This window comes from Natator depressus, chromosome 1, assembly GCF_965152275.1.
Source record: "Natator depressus isolate rNatDep1 chromosome 1, rNatDep2.hap1, whole genome shotgun sequence".
Lineage (NCBI taxonomy): Eukaryota > Metazoa > Chordata > Testudines > Cheloniidae > Natator > Natator depressus.
In genome coordinates, this window is record NC_134234.1 from 338,450,786 (window position 1) to 338,470,286 (window position 19,501).

Here is a 19,501-nt window from a genome sequence, read left to right on the forward strand (position 1 = left end):
GATGCCCAACCTAATGACAGGAGGGCCACATAAACCTCAGCACAACCTTGAATGGCTATACTGGGTCAAACTAGAGGTCCATCTAGCCCAATATCCTGTCTTTCAACAGTGGCCAATGCCAGGTGCTTCAGAGGGAATGAACAGAACAGGTAATCATCAAGTGATCTATCCCCTGTCGCCCATTCCCAGCTTCTGGCAAACAGAGGCTAGGGACACCATCCCTGCCCATCCTGGCTAATAGCCATTGATGGACCTAACCTCCATGAACTTATCTAGTTCTTTTTTGAACTCTTTAGTCTTAGCCTTCCACAACATCTTCTGGCAAAGAGTTCCACAGGTTGACACTGCATTGTGTGAAGAAATACTTCCTTTTGTTTGTTTTAAATTTGCTGCCTATTAATTTCATTTGGTGACCCCTAGTTCTTGTGTTATGAGGACGAGAAAATAACACTTTATTTACTTTCTCCATGCCAGTCATGACTTTATAGACTTCTGTAATATTGCCCCCTTAGTCTACAGATTCTGCATATTTAATAATATTTAAAGTCAGCTGTATTAATACTTTAAATTCAGCTTGTTCCACATGTATTTAGATAGGTTGTTTCTATGTACAGTATTGTCTATTTACACACTTGTGTATACTAAAATGATGTAAATATGAGAACAAACACTAATGAAACGGTCCTTAGTATATTGTATTGAAGCAGGCTGCAGGCCTTATGAAATATTCTGGTGGGCCATGTACGGCCTGCAGGCCGTAGGTTGAACACCCCTGGTTTAGGGAATTGATGTACCCAGATTACTTTTGCTATTTCCTCAAACTCAGGCATCAGGCATCTATCTTAGTCCATCTGTTTGCATATTTCCTAAACATTACTCCTGTACTGGACTGCCTGGTGGCTCCTTATCTGTTGGTGTTTCTTCCTGTTTCTAGTATGTGGAGAGAGCTACTCTTTTTGAATGACGCTGTTAAACTTCTCTTTTAACCTTTTCCCTTTAAGCTTTTACATAAACTTTCCCTTCTCCAATCTTTTATACTAGTCAATATATATACAGTTCCTTCTACATGGCAGATGGAGAAATAATAAATCTTTTTACATCCTCCTCCTTTGCCTACTAGGGGCTTCCCAGATCAGGATTCAGCTGGTCTCCAGCCTGAGTAAAGGAAAAAATCGAATAGGATGAATTCTGTCCACTGAGGTTCAGGCACCTAACTTGGTCTTTGTGCCTCTTACCATCACACATTCATATATCTTTCTTTCAAGCCAAAGTAGTTCAGTATGCTAAATTACAAAGGAGGACACAGTGGTCACAGGTGTCTCTTAATGCATGGGAAGGCAATGCAGGTTAAGCATTTTGAGTCCTCATATCCTGTGCATCAGTCTAGACTTATTGACAGGGGTGAAGGTGACTTCAAATTTGAGGGTGAGATGAATTTCTAATTTCCCCACTGTGGCAAAACTTGAAAGCAAGCTAGCAGCTCCATTGCTCTCCATTCCAGTACTTAGTGTCTAACAAATGGAAGTATACTTTCACTGACTATCATTTTAGCATAATCTAGCTAAATGGTTAATGTTATCATATAACACCTCATTGGGCTTTAAAATTCATGCCCTGTTGAAGTGAATGAGACAATCCATGCCTCTCTGAGTTAAGGTTTCAAGTTGTCAGCAGACTTGGGTAAACATAAATGCGTTGGCTTTCATGTGAATTGTCTTCACAACCACAAGCACTAGAGGCTTGACTTACCTTTTAAAAAAAAAAATAGATTCTACAACACTATTATGCAGCAAATTCAAAAAACAACTATATAGCAACATAGGTAGCTTCATAAATGCATTGTTGACTGAGCCATATGTGTTTGTGTTCAAACTACAGGAGCTATTGGCTAAAGTGTAGTAGTTTCTCTGCATGTTAACCGTTTGGGGTTTTAAAAATTAGTATTGTAAACTTACATTTTGTTTTTCATTTTTTAGGAATATTTTAGTGGACAAGCCTAATGATCAGTCTTCAAGGTGGTCTTCAGAAAGCAACTACCCTCCCCAGGTAAGCATTTTAATTCTACATTAGTACTTAGACCTGTTGTGGCTTCCAAAGGCCCAAACTTTAAATTGCAACTTATATTACATCTTGACTGTTATTAATCTAAACAACTGGGTTATTCATGCTGGTATGGACTGAGTGATCTGATACCTAAAACTTTACCTCGCTTTTCTGTCTCTGTTCTTCTTGGCAGGAATATTTACATTTCCACCGAGGGCATGTTTGCCTCCTTGTTTTTTTAAAACAGTTTCCTTTTTGGGGGCAGTGTGTCATGTTACCACAAGTGAATTTGGCAGGTATCTTTTTAATTCTTCATTTCAAACTTCAAGAATCCAGCTAAAAGTGATTCAAGTTATGCTGTCATTGAGCATTGGTGGGAATCTGCCATGCAGGCCCATCTCCTCAGCACTATGAGGAGCTGTGATAGATTTCCTGTGCTCACCAGTCTTGTTTCAGTGAGGATATTCTATCTTCTAGAATAGACCACATACTCTTCATATTCATCACTTAAACACTGCCAGACTTCTAAACATAGAAGCTGTTAGAAACAGTAAATTGTATTTCCCTTTCTTTTGCCTGATTACTTTGTTAGAACATGGTTCTGTTTGTTCACTTGTCTTAATGTCACAACTTCAGTGTCGAACTCCTCCCTCTACCATGGTATTTTGGTTTCTGGAACTTCTGAGAGACGTAAAATCTGTTCATCCTACCACTTTTTTCTTTCAAAATATTTGTTCGGCTTTTTCTCCAATAAATGTAAGCTCTCCTGTTAAGCAAATAGATTTGCATGTTTGCAAATTCTGCTATCCCGCTTACTTCTTAAACAGTCTAGTAATATTGGTAGAAAGTGCTCCTTTTTATCAGTCTTCTGGGACCACTTTAAGATCACAAATTTTGTCCTACTTATATATAAGGCTAAGATTATGTCACGGAAGTCACAAAATCTGTGATTTCGATACCTCCATGACATTTTCTGCTTCCGGCGGTGGGGCTGGAGCTGTTGGGCGGCAGAGACATCCACCCAGAGTTTCCAGCCACTGTGGGAACAGCAGTGGTGGGTGCTGGACCCCTCCCTCCACATTTTGTCGCTGTTATTTTTAATAAACAGTGACGTGTCTGTGACGTTTACTAAAAATAACCGTGACACAGTCTTAACCTTACTTATGACCTCACAGTGCTTTTGGCTGCATTTGTTTTTTAGCCTGGTTGTTTTACTCTGAGTTTACATTTTTCCTGATCCAGGCAACAAGATATTTTCTTCCAGGACCAGTATTATTCACAAACTTCCTTGTCACTTTTACTTCACTGGATCACAACTTCTCTCTCCCTCTTTTTTTCTGTTTATGATTTGCTTTTAAATTCATATAATTAGCATATAATGTACCCTGCTGCCACACAAGAGATTTATGAATGTTTGTTTATAATGTGCTGCAGCAGTAACCCTCCATTTACCCACCCAAGGAACATCAGAAAATTAATCAAAAGAGAAAACACTGCAAGATTTAGACTGTTTGGGGCAAATGCTTGGCTGGAAAGATGAATGTTCTGTTTCAGTCTGAAGGCTAGCGAACATGCACAGGACTGACAGTGTTCTACAGCAGTGAGATCAGCCAATGTGAATACCTTGTCTCCAGTCCTCAAGTTTACAAGTCTAGGGCCTTTCAGCAAAAGTATTTTCAATGACCTCTGTTGGCACAAAATTAATCTACAAGTGTTACACACCATAAGGTTTTGGAGTTCAGAAACATTTCACAGTTGTCAAAAGCGGCTCTTTCCAGTGCCATCCAGCTGTGATGAAGGACTCCTCCTTTTGGATCCTGTTGGCCAAGGTTTCTGTTCTGGGATTGCTATTTAGGTACATACACTGCCACATCACTGAACTATGAGCACCTGTTCTGGTTTTGGGAACATTAATTTTTACCTATTTGGTTGTTATCTCTGTTGTCTTCTGACTTTACAAGGCCAGAGATTTAAGGAAAACCAAATCATGCATATTTCACATACCAGCTTCCTCTGATCCCCAGTACATCTGCTCAGTCAGTTTAAAATTACTTGTTTTTTATCTTGTATAGCACAAATGTATTTTGTAAATGTAGAAAAAATGTATTTTGTTTCCCACTTCCAAGCAATCTTAATCCATCCTAGAATGTTTACAGGGTAATGAGAATTGAGATAGCAAATCATCTTCTGCTTTTTTCCTCCTCACAACCGCTGTGGCAGGCAGCATGTTCTTACTTCGTAGTATCAATTAGTAAGGAAATGTCATGTGGTATATTCAGAGCATTCAGCCTCGCTTTCTTTCCTAGATTGTTTGGCAAGAATCTAGTTCTCTGCAACTGGAGACTCGTATTTCTATCATGGCTTGGGGTCAAAAACTTTGTTTGAAATTAAGCTCCTTTGCCATAGGTGTTTTTCACTTTGATTCTACAGCTCAGACCCTTCAGACTTCTTGACTGACTTTAGGCACCTTTATTCTCATTGTGAAGGGTAATTAGAAGTTTACTCACTCCTATTTTCAGAACTGACATCAGTAAATGGAACATTTAGCCTCCTAATGTTTTTGAGACTTCATAACTGTTACTTAAAAAAAAAAAAAAAAAAGCAAACACTGAGAAATAATATTCTAACCACAAGGTCAAATTGGAATCAAGCTGAGTAAGAACCATTTCTTCAGCTTAATATGGTTACTAAGAATGTAGAGATTTTCCTCTTTGCCTAGTAATTCTTTCTAACAGGTAGTAAAAAGGGATGTCTGGTTTGGGGAAGGGATAGTCTACAGTAAACTTTTTTCTTTCTCTGACATATTTTGCCTTAGTTTGTTAAGCTCTGTCAAAACAGTGGATTAGTTAGAAGTGAGCTTGATTTTTCTTATGAAGTCGGCCGTTAAATCAATTTAAAATATTTTTCTCTTGGCTATAGTTTTTAGTCAGACCTCCTAATAAGATCAGGATACCCCTTATGTATAGACGTCCTTCTGTGCAAGGCTTGAGGAGGGTTACTGCACGTGCATGTGAGAGGGAGAAAGATTGGGATGGTTTGGCACTGAAAAACTTAGTTTTGTTCCTCCTTGTTGTTTGTCTTGTGCTTAGCAGACAACCTATGCATCTCTCGATATGCCTGTAGTGAAATGAATTTTGGCATCAGAATTCTGTTTGTTGATAAGCTGAATTCCATGTGACTCTCAAGAATTGTGATATATTATCAGTGTGGAATGGTGGATCTGAGTCACAAGCCCAGTTTTCAGAAAAGAAATACTTTAACAGGTTCTTGTGTAGAGTCTAAAGCAAGAAAATTCCTGTGGACAAACACAATCTAGTAAAGTAAATTTTCTGTAGCGTTAAAATTTGTTTTGATAACCGTAGGATATTGAAACATGTACAATTTTTGCTTCTTTCATCTGTGCTTTCAAGAAATTAATTGTATTTACATATATAATGTAACTAGCGTAAGTTTTCATTGGCATTGCTCATCCATGTTTAACATCTAAAAGTGAGGTATGAGGAAATAAAACCCTTTCATTTCATTCAACTTGGCGAGCCAAGAAGCTTTATAATTTTGGGGTCACAATAGTGAAGGCTAATCAATTGTGTGCATGTAATGAGAGCTGTGTGGTAGAGATCGCAAGTATCAGTATTATTTTGGGGTGTTCTTTTTTGAAGCTTTTTTGTTCACTTCCAAGGAATCAAACATGCCTTATATAATATTACACACAAAACTGTGTTTAAAAATATCAGTGTTGAAAAGTCAAGCACGCAGAAGTTAGGAAAAGCTATAATTAAGGTTCCCTTCCCCACCCTGTTTCCTTGTCCCTTAATTCAGCAGTTTGTGTACATTATGATTGTTTTCAATTACATGATCACACAGTTTTTTTTTCTTTAGGACCACTGCCTCATTCAGTGCACAGAATGGCCAGTACTCAATTTAACGAGCAGCTATTCAATATTCAGTTTTCTCCTCATTTGTTCAGTGTGTAGCCCCAGGCCTTATTTATTATACACTATATGCAAACCTTGCTCTGAAGACAGCATTATTAATTTTCTCATGGGCTTCTCCTTGGCACTTTTCACTACAGTATCTGACTATTTCACAAATGTTAATGAATTTATAGTCACAATACCCTTGGTGGAGGAGATGAGTTACTGATACCTCTGCCTGTCAAGATGACAATTGTTGTCTCATTGTTTCCTTGACCTTCCTCATCTATCTGTCTGTCTACCAATCTGTTGTCTCTTGTCTTATACTTAGATTATAACATTTTGGGGGGCAAGGGCCATCCCTTTGTTCATTTATACACCGCTTAGCACAATGGGGTCCTGGTCCATTTTACAGGTTGGAACTGAAAAATTAAGGTCAGAAGTATCCACTAATTTAGGATGCCCAATTTGAAGCACCTAGGCCTTGATTTTTTTTTGAGTACTTAACATTATAGAACACTTTATATGTTCAAAGCACAACTTCCATTGACTTTAATCGCAGCTGTGAGTGCTCATCACTTCTGCATATCACACTCCAGAAAATGAGGAACACACAATTAATGACCACCTGTGAAAAGGTGGGTTGAAGTGGCTTGCATAGCACAACACAGGAACTCTCTGGTAGAGGTAGGGATAGAATCCAGCTATCCAGGGCAGCATTCAAATGCTTTAATGGTGAGGCTGTCCTTTCTCTTAATGCAGTCGCCTGACTGATTCACTACACACCTTCCAACTTCTGTAACAAATGAATCACAGATCCTATAGACAAGTCATCTTGACTACACAGCCCTCATTCATCCCCAGAGCAGGTCCATCCTGTGCATTGCTGGAGGCAGGCAGGGCTGGCTCTAGGTTTTTTGCTGCCCCAAGGCGCCCCCCCCCCCCCCCCCAAAAAAAAAGGGGTCGGAGTGCCGCACCTTGAAAAGTGCCACCCCAAGCATGTGCTTGGTTTGCTGGTGCCTAGAGCCGGCCCTGGAGGCAGGACTCCTGTGTGTGTGGGGGAAAATAGCATGTGATCTTGTAATGAGACTGTCATAATGCATGTGCACAAAGGGGTTGAATTAAGATTGCATAGGCAACCTTAATTCTGATATTTCTAAATTTTGGGTGCTTGACTTTGGAACTTTAATGTTCTTTTAATATAGTTTTTTATGTGTAATTTCCTAGAATTTTTTTTAAACAACTGGCAAAACAAATTCCATCATGTGGCGGCATATTGCCATCCATATGGGTCATAATAGGGTTGGAACCATCAGCCCCCACCCCACAGACCTGTGCCACTTGAGCTAATGGAGTAACTGAGTGGCTATGTGGACCAGCATAGATGAGGATGGAATGCTTGCCAGGGGTTTCGGAGAGATTTTCTGACAGCAGAGGAATGGTGAAATTTGGGAATCTTGAGTTCCATTCCAGGGCCGTGAGAGGAGTTTGTCAAATGGGCACAGATTCTTCCACCTATTACCTCTGAGATGATCCTTTCTGCCCTGTCCCTTCCCCAACCCTGTTTCCTTGTCCCATTCTCATTCTCCTCATGTAGCCAGTCCCAGTCTCTACTCTTCAGGCTTCTCATTCATGTGTCATTGCGCAGCAAGTTCTAGTCTTACCCCTCAGGACTCCGTGTCCCAGTGTTCTCATCACTGCCAGCCAGTTTCAGCTCCCTCTCCTCTGTTTTCTTTCTCAGTCTCTTCCTGTGTCACGTTTTTTTCCCCCCCCAAAGACCTCATCCAATCTGTGTGTCTCTTTTGCCTATGTTCCCCATTCCCACTGGCTCCCAGTCTTTCTTTTACTGGGCTCCTCATCTGATCTGTGTATCCACCCAGGTCCTTGCTCAGCCAGTCCCACTTCTCCCCCTGCACCCCAGCTTCTTATCAGGTCCATCTCTCGTCATCTCCTTCCCCACTGTTCTGTTGGGTCCCCGTCTCTCCTCCTGGCTCATAATCCGGTCTGTTCTACCCCCTTTCTCCCTACGCAATCTCCAGTCCTAGTTTCTGTGCCCCTCACAAACATACTTGTCCCAATCTACTCCCACTATAAATCTGACTTTTTTGTTCCCTCTGCATTTGAATCCAGCATCTTACTACTTGGGGCCAGCAGGGTGGTGACTGAGAGCACAGGAAAGACAGACTTGCTGATTTTAGTTCATACCCTTGGACCTGGTATGACCTGCAGTTGTCTAGCAATTGCAGGGAGAGTGCTACTCAGCGCAGACAGCATCTTAAGGAAATTTAGCTATTAAAATCCAAGTCTCTACTAAGCGGAGTTTTATAGGGATGGCAAAAGGCACATCCTTGATTTAAAGACTACTGCCTGTCAAATTTAAGGTCCCTGCTCCATGGGGGTCCATAGCTTTTCAAAGAAAAGCTTGTTAGGATTTTTCAAACAAGTTATTTTTCACTAGCCTCATTCTCAGAAATTGCCAAACAACTTTGGTTGAAATTTTCTGAAGTCTTCAGCCTGAGGCAGGCAGCTGGCACGGAAAACTTCAGCCCAGACAGTTAAAGTTTTTGGCAAAGTTATAAGCAACTAAAAACAGAGTCTTCTAATGAAAGTGTTTGGCAACTTTATCTGGATGCCCACCAGCCCTGCCTATGATAAGCTGGGGAGAGGAAAATTCTAAATATACTTTATATCAGTGCTTAGTTATTACAGTAGTAAGGGGTATATAAATAAGAAAAACAAGTGCATATAGCTATTGGGACAGAAACTGGGAGTGTAGTAGAAGACTTATGGCCTGATTTTTTCAAAGGTGTTGAGCACAATAGGTCCTGTTGAAGTCTATGTAAACTGAGGGCTTAGCACCTTTGTCATTTAGGCTCCTTCCTGCATTCCTACGTGTTTGTGAGTAGAGCATCTATTCTCCTAAAGCAGTCTAGAGTTCACACATATGAAGTTCATTTTATCTACCATTGAAATGCAGCTATTTTTGAGATGGAACACAAAGTTTTAACTATGTATAGCCAAAATTGCTTAGGAAAGGAAATGAACTATGCTATACCCAACTAAAAAGTGAAAGTAAAGCTTCCCTTTCTGTGATATAACTGTCTGAACCATAATTAGGGAATAACAGTAGGACTGACACCACTCTGACACATTTAAAAAAAAAAATGCCATGGGATATTTAGTAAACTGAGGTCCTAACTAGAGCTGGGTGAAATTTTGTAGATAAGTAGTTTAGTTGCTGAAAAGTGCAGTTCTGGGTTGAGAAACTATTTGTGAATGCATGCTGAATTTGCTGAATAGTTTCAACTAGACTGAAAGTCGTCATGTTTCAGTAATGCCAAAATGGAACATTTCGTTTCAACATAAAATATTTTGTTTTGAATCTCAGGCATTTTGACAAAAGCAAGTAAAAGCTGGTCATAACAGCAGATAGATGGTGGTGCATAGTTGTAAGCTTTAGCCCAGCAGTTAAGGTAATCATGTGGGAGACCTGGGTCCAGCTCCTCCTCTGCCTGATGTAGAGAAGAGCTTTGAAATTGGGTCTCCCCCTGTGCAGGAGAGTGCTCTAACCACTAGGCTATTCTGGAATGGGGCTTTCTCAATCTCTGCTCTTGAAGCTGCTCCACTTTCTATAAATTAAAAAGTAGTTGAAGCCAGGACTTGGGTCTGTCACATCCGAGGTGAGCGCTCTAACTAGCAGCCTGTAGAGTCATTCTCAAACTCTTTCCCTGGCCCAAAGACTGTTCATTGACTGTGAACTATTAATTTGAATGGAAGTTGGTCCAATAAAAGATATTACCTCACGCACCTTGTCTCTCTAATATCCCTGGACCAACATAGCTACAACTATTGTGCATATGTAGTTACAGAAAGTGGAGCAGCTTCAAGAGCAGAGATTGAGAGTCCCATTCCAGAATAGCCTAGTGGTTAGAGCACTCTCCTGCAAGCGGGGGAGACCCAAGTTCAAGTTCCTTCTCCATGTGGGTGGAAGGGGGAATTGAACTCAGGCCTCCTATATTCCAGCTGATGCCTCCAACTGCTGGGCTAAAGCTTGTAAGGAAGGTACTACTTCCTTCTCTTCCTGCTGTTTTGGGAAACATAGCTGAAACATTTCAACTCAATTTTTTGTTTCAATAACGTTTACACTTTTTGAAAATTTTCAGCAAATAAAAACATCATTTTTTGTTTGTCCCCAAATTACTACCTACTTTTTTTTTCCCCCCCTCTCTCCCAAAGTTGCCTGCAAACTGAAAAATCCATTATTTGCCCAGCTCTAGTCCTGACCAGTAGGGTTTGTCTATTCAGAAAGGCTGCACCTTCAAAATCAGTGTTTTCTAATGCCATTTTGGGGCACTGGTTTTGTGCTGATTCACAGGATAAAGTCTGCTCAGTGAATCTTCACCACTTAATTGTTCTTTATGTTGAATTAAACATGCGTTTTCTTCTCTTCTCTTCCTTCTCCTTGTTGCTGGAAAAAAGGAATTGGCCATAAGAAACTTCTTAATTTGAAAAGCACATAAGGGGGAGGGGTAGCTCAGTGGTTTGAGCATTGGCCTGCTAAACCTAGGGTTGTGAGTTCAATTCTTGAGTGGGCCATTTAGGGGTCTGGGGCAAAAATTGGGGATTGGTCCTGCTTTGAGCAGGGGGTTGGACTAGATGACCCCCTGAGGTCCCTTCCAGCCCTGATATTTTATGAACTTCTATTCTATGGGCATAATAAAGAATCTGAGTAGAACAGGAGAAAATCCACCAATTTGCAGAGTAGCTGAGGGAAATAAAATGTCATTTGATTGGTGCAGTAGGGTGTTTGTCAGGTTGTTCATTGAAAAAGAAATTGAAAGTGGAAGTCTAAAACCTCAGCATACAACTGAAACATCTGAAATACTACCCCTTGGGTTATATTTAGTAAAGGGGTTTTCCAGCGATGTGGTTATGGTAGAGTTAAAAGGCTCTTGTGGCCTTGAAGACCAGGAGTTGATTATGAATGAGTGCCAGCAAACGGAAATACACTTCAGCTGTTTGTTAAACTGGATACTTTCTGGATTCACTCTTGAAATAGAATGACAGAAATTATATGTACAATGGTAAACTTGTGATGTAGTAGTCTACTTAGGCAGAAGCTGGTATATTCTCTATTTTCCTTCTAGTTCTAGGTTTACAAAGGAAATGTAATAAAATTGATAGCACTGGAGACCAGACTTTCATTTTATAAAAGAGAATCTTAGCTGTGATTCTATTCTGAAGTACTATGTATGTACAATAATATGGATTTGTGTGGTTGATGACAGTTAATATATATAATCCTTGTTATAGAGTAGGCCTTTAATGCAGTGAACTATGTCCGCAGTCGTCATGCCTGACTTTTAAAAAAAAGTTATGATCTTGTATTTCTGGTTTTTTATATACAGTACCTTGTGTGTTAATGAAATGCATTTACCTCCAGGGTGAAACTGTGACGACTGCTTATTAATGAAGTGAAATTGTTTATGTTGAAAAACTAGCAGAGTATGTTAATCAAATTGCAGGGATAATATTAGGTAGGTAAGACTTTAAATGTCTGATTCAGCCTATTGGTTCTGGAGAATTCATATAATACTTCTGGTCTGTATTAGCTCAGACTATCCTTATAAAAAATAAAACTTCCTAAGCAGCAACTTCGATTTGCCAAGTACATAAACAGTCGTCTATTTCAAAAGATTTTTCTATCCCTGCAGAGTGAAGACAGATTTTGTTCTTCTGCCCAATCCCAAAATGTTACCTCTTGATTCTGCTCCTGCTGTGCAGATCATATCAGGGAGTGATTTAAAGTATATTAAAACTTGTTCAACTGTATGTGTGAAACATGTGGCATGGGCCAGATCTTCAAAAGAACTCAGTTCCTGCTATGACACTTGGGGTCACGTTTTTTGATGCCTATGTGACTGGGTAGTGGTTGCTAAGGTAATATGTATAACTTTCGTTACACTCCCTTTTCCACTGTACCTCAGTTTATTTCTCTGCTGAAGCACAGGCCGAAGTTTCTGCAGTTTCAGGACTTCTCAGAAAAATAATTAAACTGAGTTAAACCTCAGAATTATAATGCAGTCCCCAAATGTTGGTGCTGCTAGCAGTTGTCAGTCAGCCTCAGGGAAAGTACTATATGATTTTCTTAGAGAACAAACATTTAATCAAAACAAAACCCTTTTTGGAATACTTTTGAATAACTGGTTTCAGAGTAACAGCCGTGTTAGTCTGTATTCGTAAAAAGAAAAAAGAAAAGGAGTACTTGTGGCACCTTAGAGACTAACCAGTTTATTTGAGCATGAGCTTTCGTGAGCTACAGCTCACTTCATCGGATGCATAGCATATCGTGGAAACTGCAGAAGACATTATATACACACAGAGACCATGAAACAAAACTTCCTCCCACCCCACTGTCCTGCTGCTAACAGCTTATCTAAAGTGATCATCAAGTGATCATCAAGGAAGGCCATTTCCAGCACAAATCAAGGTTTTCTCACTCTTTCCCCCCCCCCCCCCCCCCACAGACACACATACAAACTCACTCTCCTGCTGGTAATAGCCCATCCCTCTTTGAAACCTCTCTTTATAATGCGCATGATAATCAAGGTGGGTCATTTCCAGCACTAATCCAGGTTTTCTCACCCCCCCCACACACACACACCCCCCCTCCAAAAACCACACACACAAACTCACTCTCCTGCTGGCAATAGCTCATCTTACAATGTGCACAGCAATAATCCAAGTTTAACCAGAACGTCTTGGGGGGGGGGGGTTGTAGGAAAAAAACAAGGGGAGATAGGCTACCTTGCATAATGACTTAGCCACTCCCAGTCTCTATTCAAGCCCAAATTAATAGTATCCAATTTGCAAATGAATTCCAATTCAGCAGTTTCTCGCTGGAGTCTGGATTTGAAGTTTTTTTGCTGTAAGATAGCGACCCTCATGTCTGTGATTGCGTGACCAGAGAGATTGAAGTGTTCTCCGACTGGTTTATGAATGTTATAATTCTTAACATCTGATTTGTGTCCATTTATTCTTTTACGTAGAGACTGTCCAGTTTGACCAATGTACATGGCAGAGGGGCATTGCTGGCACATGATGGCATATATCACATTGGTGGATGTGCAGGTGAACGAGCCTCTGATAGTGTGGCTGATGTTGTTAGGCCCTGTGATGGTGTTCTCTGAATAGATATGTGGGCACAGTTGGCAACGGGCTTTGTTGCAAGGATAGGTTCCTGGGTTAGTGGTTCTGTTGTGTGGTATGTGGTTGTTGGTGAGTATTCGCTTCAGGTTGGGGGGCTGTCTGTAGGCAAGGACTGGCCTTTCTCCCAAGATTTGTGAGAGTGTTGGGTCATCCTTCAGGATAGGTTGTAGATCCTTAATAATGCGTTGGAGGGGTTTTAGTTGGGGGCTGAAGGTGACGGCTAGTGGCGTTCTGTTATTTTCTTTGTTAGGCCTGTCCTGTAGTAGGTGACTTCTGGGAACTCTTCTGGCTCTATCAATCTGTTTCTTCACTTCCGCAGGTGGGTATTGTAGTTGTAAGAATGCTTGATAGAGATCTTGTAGGTGTTTGTCTCTGTCTGAGGGGTTGGAGCAAATGTGGTTGTATCGCAGAGCTTGGCTGTAGACGATGGATCGTGTGGTGTGGTCAGGGTGAAAGCTGGAGGCATGTAGGTAGGAATAGCGGTCAGTAGGTTTCCGGTATAGGGTGGTGTTGATGTGACCATCGTTTATTAGCACTGTAGTGTCCAGGAAGTGGATCTCATGTGTGGACTGGACCAGGCTGAGGTTGATGGTGGGATGGAAATTGTTGAAATCATGGTGGAATTCCTCAAGGGCTTCTTTTCCATGGGTCCAGATGATGAAGATGTCATCAATATAGCGCAAGTAAAGTAGGGGCGTTAGGGGACGAGAGCTGAGGAAGCGTTGTTCTAAATCAGCCATAAAAATGTTGGCATACTGTGGGGCCATGCGGGTACCCATAGCAGTGCCGCTGATCTGAAGGTATACATTGTCCCCAAATGTAAAATAGTTATGGGTAAGGACAAAGTCACAAAGTTCAGCCACCAGGTTAGCCGTGACATTATCGGGGATAGTGTTCTTGATGGCTTGTAGTCCATCTTTGTGTGGAATGTTGGTGTAGAGGGCTTCTACATCCATAGTGGCCAGGAGGGTGTTATCAGGAAGATCACCGATGGATTGTAGTTTCCTCAGGAAGTCAGTGGTGTCTCGAAGGTAGCTGGGAGTGCTGGTAGCGTAGGGCCTGAGGAGTGAGTCTACATAGCCGGACAATCCTGCTGTCAGGGTGCCAATGCCTGAGATGATGGGGCGTCCAGGATTTCCAGGTTTATGGATCTTGGGTAGTAGATAGAATATCCCAGGTCGGGGTTCCAGGGGTGTGTCTGTGCGGATTTGATCTTGCGCTTTTTCAGGAAGTTTCTTGAGCAAATGCTGTAGATGCTTTTGGTAACTCTCAGTGGGATCAGAGGGTAATGGCTTGTAGAAAGTGGTGTTGGAGAGCTGCCGAGCAGCCTCTTGTTCATATTCCGACCTATTCATGATGACAACAGCACCTCCTTTGTCAGCCTTTTTGATTATGATGTCAGAGTTGTTTCTGAGGCTGTAGATGGCATTGTGTTCTGCACGGCTGAGGTTATGGGGCAAGTGATGCTGCTTTTCCACAATTTCAGCCCGTGCACGTCGGCGGAAGCACTCTATGTAGAAGTCCAGTCTGCTGTTTCGACCTTCAGGAGGAGTCCACCTAGAATCCTTCTTTTTGTAATGTTGGTAGGCAGGCCTCTGTGGATCATTATGTTGTTCAGAGGTATCTTGGAAATATTCCTTGAGTCGGAGACGTCGAAAATAGGATTCTAGGTCACCACAGAACTGTATCATGTTCGAGGGGGTGGAGGGGCAGAAGGAGAGACCCCGAGATAGGACAGCTGCTTCTGCTGGGCTGAGAGTATAGTTGGATAGGTTAACAATATTGCTGGGTGGGTTGAGGGGACCATTGCAGTGGCCCCTTGTAGCCTGTAGTAGTTTAGAAAGTTTAGTGTCCTTTTTCTTTTGTAGAGAAGTAAAGTGTGCGTTGTAAATGGCTTGTCTAGTTTTAGTAAAATCCAGCCACGAGGAAGTTTGTGTGGAAGGTTGGTTTTTTATGAGAGTATCCATTTTTGAGAGCTCATTCTTAATCTTTCCCTGTTTGCTGTAGAGGATGTTGATCAGGTGATTCCGCAGTTTCTTTGAGAGCGTGTGGCACAAGCTGTCAGCATAGTGTGTGTGGTATGTAGATTGTAATGGATTTTTTACCTTCAGTCCTTTTGGTACGATGTCCATCTGTTTGCATTTGGAAAGGAAGATAATGTCTGTCTGTATCTGTACAAGTTTTTTCATGCAGTTGATAGATTTCCACTCCATGCGGCTAAATGCAGTGCCTTGCATAATGACAGGTTTCAGAGTAACAGCCGTGTTAGTCTGGTTTAATAAAAATGTTAGGCACTGAAGCTATTGGTGCTCCTTGTACAAACTCTCTCACTTTGTTACCTTTACATATAATTCAGTGCAAGGTTTCAACAGAGCATATATACCCTTTTATACTTTCTGCTCTGATCTTCTCTCTGATTTTTTCAGTCTCTGTAGTGTGGGATCACTCTGTGTGTGTGTGTGTGTGTCGGTCGGTCGGTCGGTCGGTCACCTGGATCCTCCAGAGCCTAAGGAAAATGGGAGCCTCAGTTCCCTTCTAAACACCTCAGAACCTTCTCAGCACAACAGTCAGGAGATCTTCACAATCAGCAGCAATTTCAGTTCCTGAGGGTATGTCTACACTACGGAATAAGGTCGAATTTATAGAAGTCGGTTTTTTAGAAATCGGTTTTATATATTCGAGTGTGTGTGTCCCCACAGAAGTGCATTAAGTGCATTAACTCGGCGGAGTGCTTCCACAGTACCGAGGCTAGAGTAGACTTCCGGAGCGTTGCACTGTGGGTAGCTATCCCACAGTTCCCGCAGTCTCCGCTGCCCATTGGAATTCTGGGTTGAGATCCCAATGCCTGATGGGGCTGAAACATTGTCGCGGGTGGTTCTGGGTACATATCGTCAGTCCCCCCCTTCCCTCCCTCCCTCCGTGAAAGCAAGGGCAGACAATTGTTTCGCGCCTTTTTTCCTGAGTTACCTGTGCGGACGCCATACCACCGCAAGCATGGAGCCCACTCAGGTAACCGTCACCGTATGTCTCCTGGGTGCTGGCAGACGTGGCACGGCATTGGTACACAGTAGCAGCAACCCATTGCCTTGTGGCAGCAGACGGTACAATACGACTGGTAGCCGTCCTCGTCATGTCCGAGGTACTCCTGGTCGCCTGTGTGAGGTCGATCAGGAGCGCCTGGGCAGACATGGGCGCAGGGACTAAATTTTTAGTGACTTGACCAGGTCATTCTCTTTAGTCCGGCAGTCAGTCCTATTGAACCGTCTTATGGTGAGCAGGCAGGCAATATGTCCTTCTGCACCGTCTGCTGCCAGCCAAAGATGTAAAAGATAGATGGAGTGGATCAAAACAAGAAATAGACCAGATTTGTTTTGTACTCATTTGCCTCCTCCCCTGTCTAGGGGACTCATTCCTCTAGGTCACACTGCAGTCACTCACAGAGAAGGTGCAGCGAGGTAGATCTAGCCATGTATCAATCAGAGGCCAGGCTAACCTCCTTGTTCCAATAAGAACAATAACTTAGGTGCACCATTTCTTATTGGAACCCTCCGTGAAGTCAACCCTGTAAGCCGTGTCCTCAGTCGCCCCTCCCTGCGTCAGAGCAACGGCAAACAATCGTGCATCTGAGTTGAGAGTGCTGTCCAGAGCAGTCACAATGGAGCACTCTGATTGGGCTAAAACATTGTCGTGGGTGGTTCTGGGTACATATTGTCCGGCCCCCGTTCCCTCCCTCCCTCCGTGAAGGCAAGGGCAGACAATCGTTTCGCGCCTTTTTTCCTGAGTTACCTGTGCGGACGCCATACCACCACAAGCATGGAGCCCGCTCAGGTAACCGTCACCGTATGTCTCCTGGGTGCTGGCAGACGCGGTACGGCATTGGTACACAGTAGCAGCAACCCATTGCCTTCTGGCAGCAGACGGTGCAGTACGACTGGTAGCCGTCCTCGTCATGTCCGAGGTGTTCCTGGTCGCCTGTGTGAGGTCGATCAGGAGCGCCTGGGCAGACATGGGCACAGGGACTAAATTTTTAGTGACTTGACCAGGTCATTTTTTTTAGTCCGGCAGTCAGTCCTATTGAACCGTCTTATGGTGAGCAGGCAGGCAATATGGATTGCTAGCAGTCCTATTGCACCGTCTTCTGCCGAGCAGCCATGAGATGTGGATGGCATGCAGTCCTTCTGCACCGTCTGCTGCTAGCCAAAGATGTAAAAGATAGATGGAGTGGATCAAAACAAGAAATAGACCAGATTTGTTTTGTACTCATTTGCCTTCTCCCCTGTCTAGGGGACTCATTCCTCTAGGTCACACTGCAGTCACGCACAGAGAAGGTGCAGCGAGGTAGATCTAGCCATGTATCAATCAGAGGCCAGGCTAACCTCCTTGTTCCAATAAGAACAATAACTTAGGTGCACCATTTCTTATTGGAACCCTCCGTGAAGTCAACCCTGTAAGCCGTGTCCTCAGTCGCCCCTCCCTGCGTCAGAGCAACGGCAAACAATCGTGCATCTGAGTTGAGAGTGCTGTCCAGAGCAGCCCAATGGAGCACTCTGATTGGGCTAAAACATTGTCGCGGGTGGTTCTGGGTACATATTGTCCGGCCCCCATTCCCTCCCTCCCTCTGTGAAGGCAAGGGCAGACAATCGTTTCGCGCCTTTTTTCCTGAGTTACCTGTGCGGATGCCATACCACTGCAAGCATGGAGCCCGCTCAGGTAACCGTCACCGTATGTCTCCTGGGTGCTGGCAGACGTGATACGGCATTGCTACACAGTAGCAGCAACCCATTGCCTTCTGGCAGCAGACGGTGCAGTATGACTGGTAGCCGTCCTCGTCATGTCCGAGGTGTTCCTGGTCGCCTGTGTGAGGTCGATCAGGAGCGCCTGGGCAGACATGGGCGCAGGGACTAAATTTTTGGTGACTTGACCAGGTCATTCTCTTTAGTCCTGCAGTCAGTCGTATTGAACCGTCTAATGGTGAGCAGGCAGGCAATACGGATTGCTAGCAATCGTATTGTACCATCTTCTGCCGGGCAGGCAAGAGATGACGATGGCTAGCAATCGTATTGTACCATCTTCTGCCGGGCAGGCAAGAGATGACGATGGCTAGCAATCGTACTGTGCCATCTTCTGCCGAGCAGCCATGAGATGTGGATGGCTTGCAGTCCTTCTGCACCGTCTGCTGCCAGCCAAAGATGTAAAAGATAGATGGAGTGGATCAAAACAAGAAATAGACCAGATTTGTTTTGTACTCATTTGCCTCCTCCCCTGTCTAGGGGACTCATTCCTCTAGGTCACACTGCAGTCACTCACAGAGAAGGTGCTGCGAGGTAGATCTAGCCATGTATCAATCAGAGGCCAGGCTAACCTCCTTGTTCCAATAAGAACAATAACTTAGGTGCACCATTTCTTATTGGAACCCTCCGTGAAGTCCTGCCTGAACTACTCCTTGATGTAAAGCCACCCCCTTTGTGGATTTTAGCCTCCTGAAGCCAACCCTGTAAGCTGTGTCGTCAGTCGCCCCTCCCTCCGTCAGAGCAACGGCAGACAATCATTCCGCGCCTTTTTTCTGTGCGGACGCCATACCAAGGCAAGCATGGAGTCCGCTCAGCTCACTTTGGCAATTAGGAGCACATTAAACACCACACGCATTATCCAGCAGTATATGCAGCACCAGAACCTGGCAAAGCGCTACCGGGCGAGGAGGCGACGTCAGCGCGGTCACGTGAGTGATCAGGACATGGACACAGATTTCTCTGAAAGCATGGGCCCTGCCAATGCATGCATAATGGTGCTAATGGGGCAGGTTCATGCTGTGGAACGCCGATTCTGGGCTCGGGAAACAAGCACAGACTGGTGGGACCGCATAGTGTTGCAGGTCTGGGACGATTCCCAGTGGCTGCGAAACTTTCGCATGCGTAAGGGCACTTTCATGGAACTTTGTGACTTGCTTTCCCCTGCCCTGAAGCGCATGAATACCAAGATGAGAGCAGCCCTCACAGTTGAGAAACGAGTGGCGATAGCCCTGTGGAAGCTTGCAACGCCAGACAGCTACCGGTCAGTTGGGAATCAATTTGGAGTGGGCAAATCTACTGTGGGGGCTGCTGTGATGCAAGTAGCCCACGCAATCAAAGATCTGCTGATATCAAGGGTAGTGACCTTGGGAAATGTGCAGGTCATAGTGGATGGCTTTGCTGCAATGGGATTCCCTAACTGTGGTGGGGCCATAGACGGAACCCATATCCCTATCTTGGCACCGGAGCACCAAGCCGGCGAGTACATAAACCGCAAGGGGTACTTTTCAATAGTGCTGCAAGCTCTGGTGGATCACAAGGGACGTT

General features: G+C 43.4%; 1 protein-coding gene across 4 annotated transcripts in view; it reads left to right on the forward strand.

Moving 5' to 3' along the window:
* Positions 1-19,501, forward strand: part of MKLN1 (muskelin 1) — a 195,102-nt gene that overhangs the window by 32,880 nt on the left and 142,721 nt on the right. For all 4 annotated transcript variants that reach the window (XM_074942695.1, XM_074942697.1, XM_074942698.1 and 1 more), the window contains exon 2: positions 1,977-2,046. In XM_074942695.1, coding sequence (XP_074798796.1) covers positions 1,977-2,046 — 70 coding nt within the window. The remainder of the gene's footprint in view (positions 1-1,976; positions 2,047-19,501) is intronic.